The sequence below is a fragment of the Poecilia reticulata genome, linkage group LG19, assembly GCF_000633615.1.
Source record: "Poecilia reticulata strain Guanapo linkage group LG19, Guppy_female_1.0+MT, whole genome shotgun sequence".
Classification (NCBI taxonomy): domain Eukaryota; kingdom Metazoa; phylum Chordata; class Actinopteri; order Cyprinodontiformes; family Poeciliidae; genus Poecilia; species Poecilia reticulata.
The window spans coordinates 13,730,665-13,741,139 of NC_024349.1; the positions used below are offsets into that span (position 1 = coordinate 13,730,665).

The 10,475-nt window shown below is 41.2% G+C and overlaps 1 protein-coding gene across 2 annotated transcripts; it reads right to left on the bottom strand.

Annotated features, from left to right (window-relative positions):
- Positions 1 to 1,754: 1,754 nt before the first annotated feature.
- Positions 1,755 to 10,254, bottom strand: gpr142 (G protein-coupled receptor 142). 2 transcript variants are annotated; one of them, XM_008437163.2, is made up of 3 exons: positions 10,084 to 10,254; positions 4,838 to 4,992; positions 1,755 to 3,831 (listed from the first exon to the last, which is right to left on the bottom strand). In XM_008437163.2, exons 2-3 carry the CDS (start codon positions 4,974 to 4,976, stop codon positions 2,885 to 2,887), a joined length of 1,086 nt encoding a protein of 361 aa, XP_008435385.1. In that variant the 5' UTR covers positions 4,977 to 4,992; positions 10,084 to 10,254; the 3' UTR covers positions 1,755 to 2,884. The 2 variants fall into 2 exon arrangements, with proteins under 2 accessions (XP_008435385.1, XP_017166127.1); XM_017310638.1 differs by having other exon boundaries at positions 4,838 to 10,254.
- Between the last annotated feature and the right edge of the window lie 221 nt (positions 10,255 to 10,475).

Genomic DNA, 10,475 nt, shown 5'->3' on the forward strand with positions numbered 1-10,475 from the left:
CTTCCACCTGAACTCTCTGCAGCCTGACACCATCATCAGCAGCTCTGATTTAACAAATTCAAAGCCTGTTTAGACACCTCATTCTTCATTCCCGGTGTCCCCATCAGCATCGACTCGCTGCCATTACATGCCCTCTTCTTTCCCTTCCTCTGTCGTCACTGGACAAGCAGGAGACGGCTTCGAAGAAAAGGTTCATGTCATCGTCTGTGCACAAAGTCTAAGCGTAGGCCACATGAGCCTGACATCAGGAATGAGCACTACGTCTTTTACTGCTACTGTAAACACAATGATGGAGCAGACGGTTTACACTGGGATCTTCAGATATGAGTATGCGGGAGGAAGAAATTTAAAGTGTACATAACTTGTCAAAAAAGATACACGCTCAATATTTAGACCTACAGTTTTGATTATCACAATTCACTGTAGAAAATTTAAGTAATGTCACAACATTTGTACCCATTCAGAGCTGAAAGTTGTTGAAAATGCACAAGTTAAACAGCTGTGTGAAGTCTTCTCCAGCAAGGCCTGGAAGATTCATCAAGAACCCAAAAACAATGTCTCATTCTTATCAAATCGCTCATTTTAACAGTTTTAGTCTGAATCCTGGAATTGGCAACTAGAATAAGTTCAAACACCACCCAGGAAATAAGCAAAAAAAAAAAAAAAAAAAAAGTATATTCCATGTAGTCAGCTGACAGAATCGTCTGGTCACATGATCTTACTAAACTATTACTTACTTGCTGGAAATTTCCTAAACCTGGAGTAGCTTGGCAGCAGATGTGGTAGCTAATCTGTGTTGTGTTTACCACTGTGGACTGGTGTTCAGGGAATTTGAACTTGGACCAGCCATGCGGGGATTTTGCCAGAGCTAAACCTAATTATCTGGCACAGGGCTGGCAGCACTCCTGCCAGCTTGCCTGCTGTCCTCACCTTGATCTGCCATTGCTTTGGCTGCAGCAAAAACAATCTAACCAAACATACCAAACAACCCACAATCTTTTCAGTATTAAAGAAGTGGCATTATGTATTTTCCAGCACATAGTGCCATTTGATAGCACAACCAGAAAATTATGTTACAATCCATTGTTATAAAAATCCTGAATTTATCAACCGATTTGATTTTGTAAATCGATGCCTTGAAATTGGACCTCTGTCTTTTTAAGAAGCTCCTGCTCTTTCTGAAACTCTGCCTTAAGCGCGTCATCATAACAATTCTCCTCATAATGATTTTAACAATCATTCTTAGGAGTGTTGGACTGAGAAGTACTTTGAATGATAAGCTCAGCAGTTCCACCAGGTGTTTGCTATTTACTGCTGCCGCTAGTAGCAGTAAACAGCAAATACCTGTGGAGTGGAGAAGAGCATTTAATTGGACATGGAGGTGAAGGCGCTTGCTTGTCAAAGGCAGGACAGAAGTCACTTCTGTCGAAGAAGAATATGAAGGATATGCAGAATTTCTATAGTAAATACAAGGACTTGTGCAAAGCTGTTTCCTTTGAAGAATCTCTGATTGGTAGACATGGATTATGGAGTATTCCATGTCAATGAAACAAGTAAAGATAATATCAAAACCTCAACAATGTCTAATTGGGGGGCATCGATACAGTCCTCAAAGCAGCCATCTTGGGTTCACTTGTTGACCTCGAGACATTTGATGCATGTCTTCCTCCCTCCTCCATCTCTGTCCATTTATGTCTGGTAGCTGTCAAAAAAGGCCTTTAGAATGATTACAATCTTTAAAGAAAAATAAAGTCTGCTTGGGTACTGGTTTTATTTGTATGGTAAGGAAATGTATAATGTTACAAACTGCAGCATCAGTTTATCATTCAAGAAGGCGATAAAAAACATTTTCAGTTCATTTAAAAATAAAAATTTAATGTAAAATGACTTGCAGAAAAAAAAATCCAACATTTTCTTCTGTACTGCACCAATAATAATAAAAAACCATATTATATACAATAATAAGCCACTTGAAAAATCAGGTGTGGCATTAAACCATAACTTGTACAGTTTCAGGTAGTACGTTTAAATACAGTTATAACTGATGCAGCTTTCATGAGGCTTCACTGATTCAGTGCTCTTTGGTGAAAGTGGAAATGTACCAGCTGGCTACGGGTGCACATGATCATGCATGCATGAAAAGCTGTACCGTGTTCTCCATGCGTGTTTGTGCACACGTCCATGGCCGATCTGCAGTTTGCTTCGGCGGAGCTGAAGTCGTGTTGGTTGGTGTCACCACAGATTGAGGACTTGTTTACAGAGCAGGTCTTTACTCCTGCCTTGTGTGCAGCTTTTTCATTTCGTGTCACAGAAAATCTGCTCGTAATTCAAACAGAAGCAGATTTTGTTCCTGAGTGCGTGCTGTGGGGTACAACTTCTTTGCTCGACTGGCTTAAAATCTGTGGTTCATAACAAACTGCTTACAAATGAACCGGTCACATTTCAGACCACTCTTTTTCATTTTCTAGACTTACATAACAACTGTAGCGACACAGCAGACTCATTTTTTACATTTAGCGGCAAGCGTGTGATTTATTCTATTATTTTCCTATCCTTGACGACTAGCAGATTAAAAAACGTGAAATTTCTACCAAATATGGAAAAGAAAAAAAAAACAACACCCACTTTAATTTTGTCAAATTCCTTGTTGCAAAGATAAATAAACAGTCCTTTTGCTTGATTTACTAAAACAAACAACTCCAGGTCAGAGAAGACAAAAAACCATGAAAGATCAGATCGTTTGGAGCCCTGTGAGAGAGCTCCAGGGCTGACTGGCAACTGTCCACGGCCGTGGCTGGAACGCAGTGCTGGCCCCTGGGGTTTGATGTGCACCGAGACCGTGGGACGACGGGTGTTTTGGATTAATGGGGGGGGAAACACCAGGTCACGAGGGCTTTCTGTTTCTGCGAGGTGACAAGTGGGTGAAGTCTCGCTGCGAGCGTTTGTTGTTCCCACTGTAGAGAGACGAGTTGGAGGCGTTGGTGGGGGCCTGATGCTGGGGCAGAGGCCGGGGAGGGTGCAGCGGYCCCCCTCTGAGCAGCATGATGTCCCGCACGACGCTGCGGAATGGCCTGCTGACGAAGCAGTAAAGAAAAAAGTTGACAGCCGTGTTGAGCATGGCCAGCATGTTGGACAGGTCGTAGGCCAAGTGGACACGCCAATCCTGGTGAACTGAGGAAACATACAGGTGGTAGATGACTACAACAGTCCGAGGAGCCCACAGAACTGAGAACACAGAGGTGAGCGCCAGCAGCATGGCCGTGGTTTTTCCTAGGCGGCGCGGAGGCCCACGCTCCTCTTGGCAGGGCTGCTGCCTCTGCCTTATCCTCAGCTTGCGGATTATTAAAGAGTTCAGCACCAAGAAGATGCTGCATGGCAGGAAGTAGATGATGGTAACATGTGTCCATATGAGGACTGCGTCCAGCACTGAGGGATGGTGGCTGTCCCTCCACACGTCTGACCACCAGAAGAAAGGTACGCCCGACGTAAGCGACAACACCAGCACCCCTGCAATGATCTTCCTGGCCCGTGCCGGGTAGCTGATCTGTCGGTGGAGCAAGGGGTGGCACAGCGCCACGTACCGGTCCACGGTAAGGGGTACGGTGGACCAGATGGAGGCGTGGTTGGCAGCAAACTCTGCGGCACTGACCACGTGCAGCAGGACGGTGGGGACGTCGCGGTGAAAAACAGCCGTCTCTAGCAGGAACCCAACAAAGATGATGAAGAGCTGGGAAAGAATATCTGAGCCTGTCACTGCTAAGAGGTAGTAGTACAGAGGCTTCTTGGTGCGGCATGCCAGTCTGCACAGGGCCACTGCTGTGAGGATGTTTACTGAAACATCAAACAAAGACAGAAGCAGGAATGTCATTATTTCAGCCACAGAGCAAGAGTGTCCATCTACGGCCCTCTTGGCCTGGTGTCTCACATGTTTTAGTCAAGTTTCTTTTCAAAAGAAATACTCCTTTTGCATTGTTTYAGTCCATTGTAAAAATATTACTGGCATGTTAATGGGTATATCACCTATTCATAGATTTCTTAGTGGAACGAAACTCCATATTATTCTCTGCAAATTTGCTTGTTTGTGGATTTCTTGTAGAGCGCATCTAMAACATTCMAAAGAAAACGCAGCATGGTGAAATACCTTAGTGCAACTACTTGACACAAAGCTGGTAATAACAAGTCTGGGGATGTAAACTTCTGTGGTAGATGGGTTCCACTAAGCACATAAATGCATACTAAGGTATTTTTGGTGTTTTACCTATTAAAATAGGCAGCTCTAATTCTTTTTAGGGAAGCTTGAAGTATTTGTGGATTTCAGCTTAATTTTTCAGCTTTATTTCTCATTTTCAAAAAAAAAGGAACTTTTTCTCTCGTTGGCTAAAAGTCAAACCCTTTCCTTGACTGTAGATTTACTTACCTTTGAGAACAATTAGTAAAGTGAACTCAGTGGTCACTGATACCTCTGCCTGTTTTTAGGATTACTGCAAWTCTCCTTCAGATTGGTTCCAAAAAATTTGTTTTACATAGGAGGATGCAATGACTAAAGCACGTCTGTCATATGTTTATACCATATACCATGGGCTGGTATAAGCGATGCATAAAAAAAAAATCTAACAGTGGTTGACTTTATTAATTAATTAATATATTTGGCTACGATCACAAATATGCTGTTGGTTCTTATRTTGGAAGAACCAACAGCACACACCATATGACCACCAGTATATTATCTAATTGACCCATTAGCACCAGTAATTTGCCACTAATTCACTTTTCTATTCATTCTCTAGTTATGCCTTTAATTTACATAGGAACTGTGAATTAGRCGAACAGTATATACCTGGTACTCCCACACAAAGCAGAACACTGTAGTAAATGACCGGAATGAAGCCAAGGACACATTTGGATCTCTGCAGCTCCTCTGGTTTTAGGTCCAGCTCCTCGTAGCTGGACGCTGTAACATTAGGCCAGTCGATCATGGCCTTTGTGCTTCTTCTGAAGAGCAAGACACCAAAAAATACAAGTCGAAGAAAAATGAGTTTAAATGTTAAAAAAAAAAAAACAGCAGAAAATAGAAGTATAGATTATAGATTCTCTTAGAAGTCCTTGTAGCAGGATCAGTTGTAAAATCATTTTTGAAAGCTAACTTTTAATATTTGTTGTTTATATATCTGCTGTCATAATTTTTGAGCTGGTAAAATGTAAACGTACTACAGACTCATTAGCTCATATAACAATACACTCTAAAACCATACTGAAGTTGCTGTCCTACTGTCTCTACCKGACTTCTTCTGTTGCTGTTCTGAGCCACAAAGGGAGCCTTTAAAAAAATGTAACAACCATGCACATGCACATATACACATATGCAACATGCAACCTTTAACAAAAATGAGCAATAATCTGAAATCTATGTCTGCCAAGTGCATGAATAATTTTGGTCTTAGCTGTAAAAAGTGCAAAGATTACAGTGGAAGTTTTCTCTCATGTCTTTCACTTAGAAAACTCCAAAAATYTTGCATAAAATGCTGGTTTATGCTGATGAGATTTCTGAAAGATCTCAGAGAAACATTGTTTGCACAGCCAAACAGCCTCACATATGAACAGTGTCAGTCAATGCACTCATTCAATTAAACTGCAGGTCCACAACAACAGATGGGGCTGACTCATTGACCCTATTAACCTCCTGTTTCTCAATATATACTGCTTTTTTTTCCAGTTTGACCTTTTCACCTGAGTGTTGTTCGCCCTTTCTTCATCAGCCAATCCAGGACCTGCTCTCCTAATTTTCTTCATTCATCCATGTCAACCAAATTTGGACTGTATTATCTCTCAGCCATGTGTGGATGCACAGCAAGTATAAACAGCACTTTAAAGTCAACRCATTCATAAAAGCTCCCTCCTGAAACGATCAGGGCAATCACCACTACAAGCAGTTTGTCGTATTTAATTAATGCCATCGTAGAGGTTGTTTATGTGCCAAAACCCCTGCACAAGCACCGGATGACTGGCACGTTTGGTGCCTGTAGAGGTAATTTGATAACAACACCRAGAGGCATYGAATTGCTTTGTGGATGGCTGCTTTATTTCATCTTGGCATCAGCAGAAAGGCCTGAACCCARCTGCAGTTATGAACATTAATGATATTCATGGCATATAAAAAGAACAGGTCAGCAGGAACAGGACAGCTTCATGTCCTCCTGAAATTAGTTTCTCATGATCTGCAGGCATTCTGCAGTAGAGCCACTGGTCCTTAACTCTGAATCGATCCGGCTTTTCAGCTCCAAAAAGCTCCCATTCACAGGCACCGATCCTCAATATTTCCTCAAAACCTAAGGTTTCTTAACTGTTCTATTGCAAAGACCTTTAATGATTTCCCAAACTTGTTATGAGACATTTTAAAACTACAATTATTTTTGYTAAGCATTGATAGAGTTCTAGTTAGCTTTAAGATTTCACATGAAGCAGGAATAATTTTGTTACAGTTTCCTGCATCTAACTCATCTTTTTTTCTGACTGMATCATCCCAAAGCTTCAAATATGTGCAGAGAGACTGAAAGATGTTTATTCTTTGCATCTAATTTTATTGTCAGTGTGAAAGGTTTTGCCATCTGCTAGCTCAGAGGGGGAATTTGAATGTTTTGTTAAATTCTGCTAAGTGAGCAGAATATAAAAGGGTAATTAAAAAAGGGATCAAATAAGTTAAAACTCATTGTTCACTTTGTCCACTTAGATCTGCTCATCATCTGTGTGACACTGAATGCCCATGGATCATTGCTATATTAGTAATTTGATAAAGCTTTGGTAATTACATTTTGACTTTGAGTTTTTGTGAAATTTGTTTCTCTCTCTTTTTTTTGCGATATGTATGCAGTTTGATGGAGGAGAGTATTTTTGTGTGGTGCAACCTTTCAGCCCCAACCAACCMACCTTACCCTTTGAGGGAAAGGTTGCAGGGTTACCTATTTCCTGTTTCAATACCACTGTGTAAGTGATATTGAAACACACATATAAACAGTGTCAGTCACCAGTACACAAAGTAACAGTCAYAAAGACACAGATAAGCAAGCATGGTGTGGAAGAACTTGACTTAAATGTAGACAGTTGGACATAAACAACATGGAGCTCTTCCGTTGCACTGATTCGCTTTATAAAATAAAATCATTATGATATTGTGATCTTTCTATGTTATTTAAAGCATWAAAAAAATGGTAAAATGAGGATTGGTTTCTTTCAAGCTTTTTTTTTTTTTGTCACGCAGAAATAATGTCTCTACGGCTTTAAGAAACCGAACAGAGGAACATCTGCAAGGTCAGGAGGAAGGGACAAAAACACACCGAGACATTTACGTAACATTCATCTGACCAAAGCTCCAGAACATGACTTTCGGTTACTGTTTTGTCAAGACTGAACTCTCACAGAGACTTCAATCCGGGACCATAAATAGCTGCCATATCCCTGAACTTTTGGAGGAAACGAGAGCTTAGGCTCGTTCCAGTTTCTTGCTTTTTTAGGCAGTTTGTGTATCGATATAAACCTTCTCCCATTTCACTTTTCTTTATCTAATAGCATGAGATAAGATGTCCTGTTCAGTATAAATAGGCGCACACGACTCCCGCAGGAGGTGGAATGTGTGTTTGCAGGGATACATCAACCCTGCATTGCGTGACACAATGTGCCACAGTCTTACAAACAGCAYGTGACATCTGTAGTCCTGCATGACATCCCAGATTTTCTTTTACTCACATTTAAAAATAGTAATCTTTCTGCCTGCCATCTCAACAGTAAAAACAAAGTCATTTAAGTTTTAGTTTTTGAAAATAATCAAAACGGATCAAATGATTTTATATGGCATGTCTGCTGCAGAAGTTGACTAAATTTCCGTCCTATTTTTTAAAAAWTTTTTATTATTTTATACACTGGTTTGCAAACAAATTTATGCTGTTTACATTTCTTCACATTAAAACCCCAGACTACTAATCGTAATTGGGAAGTGGAAGGAAAATGATACAGGACCCTCAAAATGTCTCCTGCAATTCCTGTTTCAGGTCAATTCAATCCGATAATATAAACAGAGTCAAGACCAATTATATAAATTCCAGTTTGATTTTAGATATAAAGTGCAGTGAGGCTCAGTTTTACTCTGGCAGTTGTTACATTTTAAAGAATCCAAGTTGATTGCATCTAGTCACTGACTCTACAGCTATCCCTCTTCCTTAATGAGCATGTAACAACAGTGGACAGTTGATTGCATGGCGTCGTCAGCTTGTAGCAATTCTCCAGTAGTACCATACTCTGTGGAAGAAGCCATCTGCAGTAACCAAATGGAGGTTTGAGTGGACAAAGTACGCACAATAAAAACTGTGACAAACTGGTCTAGGAGTATTTTCTATAAGAAAACCTTAAGTGTTAATGGCAGCATTAGTAGCTTCATTTAGGAGATAACTACAGCTAAGCATACAGGGTTGAGTCAGTAGTAAAATCTATTCCATGAAGAGCAACATACACAGTTAGAGGCAGGAATAGCCCCATCGGGTGTTTTATACTGGAGCGAGACAGGGTGAAAGTGAGAAAGACGGAGCTAAGTGGATAATCTGTMGAGAGGGAATAAGGTAACAATTGCTCAGCTAACTCCAGAAAGGTAAGACAGCAAAGTAGAAACAATGAATGACATGTAAAGTCTATGACGTGAACAAAACAGAGACAAGAAATGAGATCAGTGACAGTGATGACCACAGAATACACATTTAGAGGGACTAAATGTGGTGAGTCTATGTTGACTGCACAAGATTTCATTTATGGGAAAATGTTTTTGAAGTTAGTAGTTATAACATACAAAATATGACAAGTTGGAATCCCTAAAGATTTGTCTAAAACATTACTTTTCTTTTTATCCGTTTATCCAAGAGTCCTGCCACTCATCAGAGAAATACATTTTGGAATATTTGYATCTCATTATGAGCAAGTGCCCCAGCAGAGTTTATGAATAAAAGACTTTCTCTACATTTGGAGCTTAGCTTGAAGACTTTTACTAACTCAGCCTGTGAAGACACCTGATCTGTTTCCTCACGTGCCTCGGCTCAGTCCCAGAAATGGGAAAGATGATCGCCATGGACGAGAAGGTTGTGAGGCTGCTGGCTAAACGTGAGACAAAAGACCTGCAAACTCTCGTGGTGATCAATAATCCTGCAGACCGGCCAAAATCTCCCTTATCTCAGACGTTTCCCTGGCATCTTCATTCCCGAGAGTGCTGCGGATTCTGGAAGGAGAGATCGACTGTTTTCACAYCAGGTGTGTTTTATTATGTCATTCTCCAGGCAGCTGGATGTGTTGCACAGGCAATAAAACAACTCAAAGTCTCAACAGAATCATCTCCACCTCTCAGCAGATGAGTGTTTGAACAGATGAGCTCCATCAGATCGGTGGGATGGTAGTTACTGACAGAAAAGTTTTTTTAGAGATGCAGCTGGAGGCTGCAGGACGCGGCTCTGCAGGGGGGCTTCGGAGCCCCGGATGACGAACCAAACTCTGCCTGCACGCCTCTCAATTATTCATCACCTGAAACAACAGTGCTTTAAGACATTGTGTGCTCCCAGCCTAACTGCACAGCAGCTGGTGTTTTACATGACAACAGTGCTCGTGTCTGTAAGAGTTTTGGAGGAAAGTGAAATATTTATTTATGTATTATGGGGAGAAGAAGAAGAAGAAGAAGTTGAAGTCCTGAGAAAATGAGCCGCCAACAGATGACAGTGGGAAAAAAAAATGTCTGTGCAGATTGGTTACTGAGTTGGATGCCAAAATTCTGACCTGCGGTTGGAGCGCAAAAGATGAGTGAATCCAGAAGTACTTCCTGACACCAGATATGATGATGAATGGGTTTCATGAAAAAAAATGTGAGGGTAAAATAACAAGAAACTAGTCCAAGTCAACTTTTAAAACTGAGATAATGCAGACCTGCTTTCTTGAGAAACTTACGATTCAAAAATTTCTCCCAATCCAGAAAATCATTGAAGTGTAAAAGCCCGGATTGYACTTCAAAATTAATATTTTAAACATTTATTAGCATGAGTTTCCGATCTGCTGTCTTACCTTCAGATCCAGTTTTCAGGGTTTTTCTCTCCTCCTGGATCACAGCAGGTCCACTTTARCGTCGCTCCCCCCCAAACGCTCCTTCAGAGTCCCTGCTGGAGGACCAGTAAGGAGACAAGGAGGAAGCTGAGGACGAGGAGGAGGAGCAGAGGAGTCCAGGCAGCTGGTACATCGCGGCAACAACTAAAACTGAGGGAGAGGGGAGAAATGAGGCAAAAGAGGAGCGAGGGTGGGAGGAGGAGACTGATGTGTGAAGAAGGAGGGAACGGATCTGATGAAGTGGAGAAAATGAAGGGAAACCACACTGAGCCTGACAGGGGATATAAAGTGGTCATTTTTCATGCTCATGGATCTAATGGGGATTTAGACTGAAGTGTTTTCATGCTGGAAAA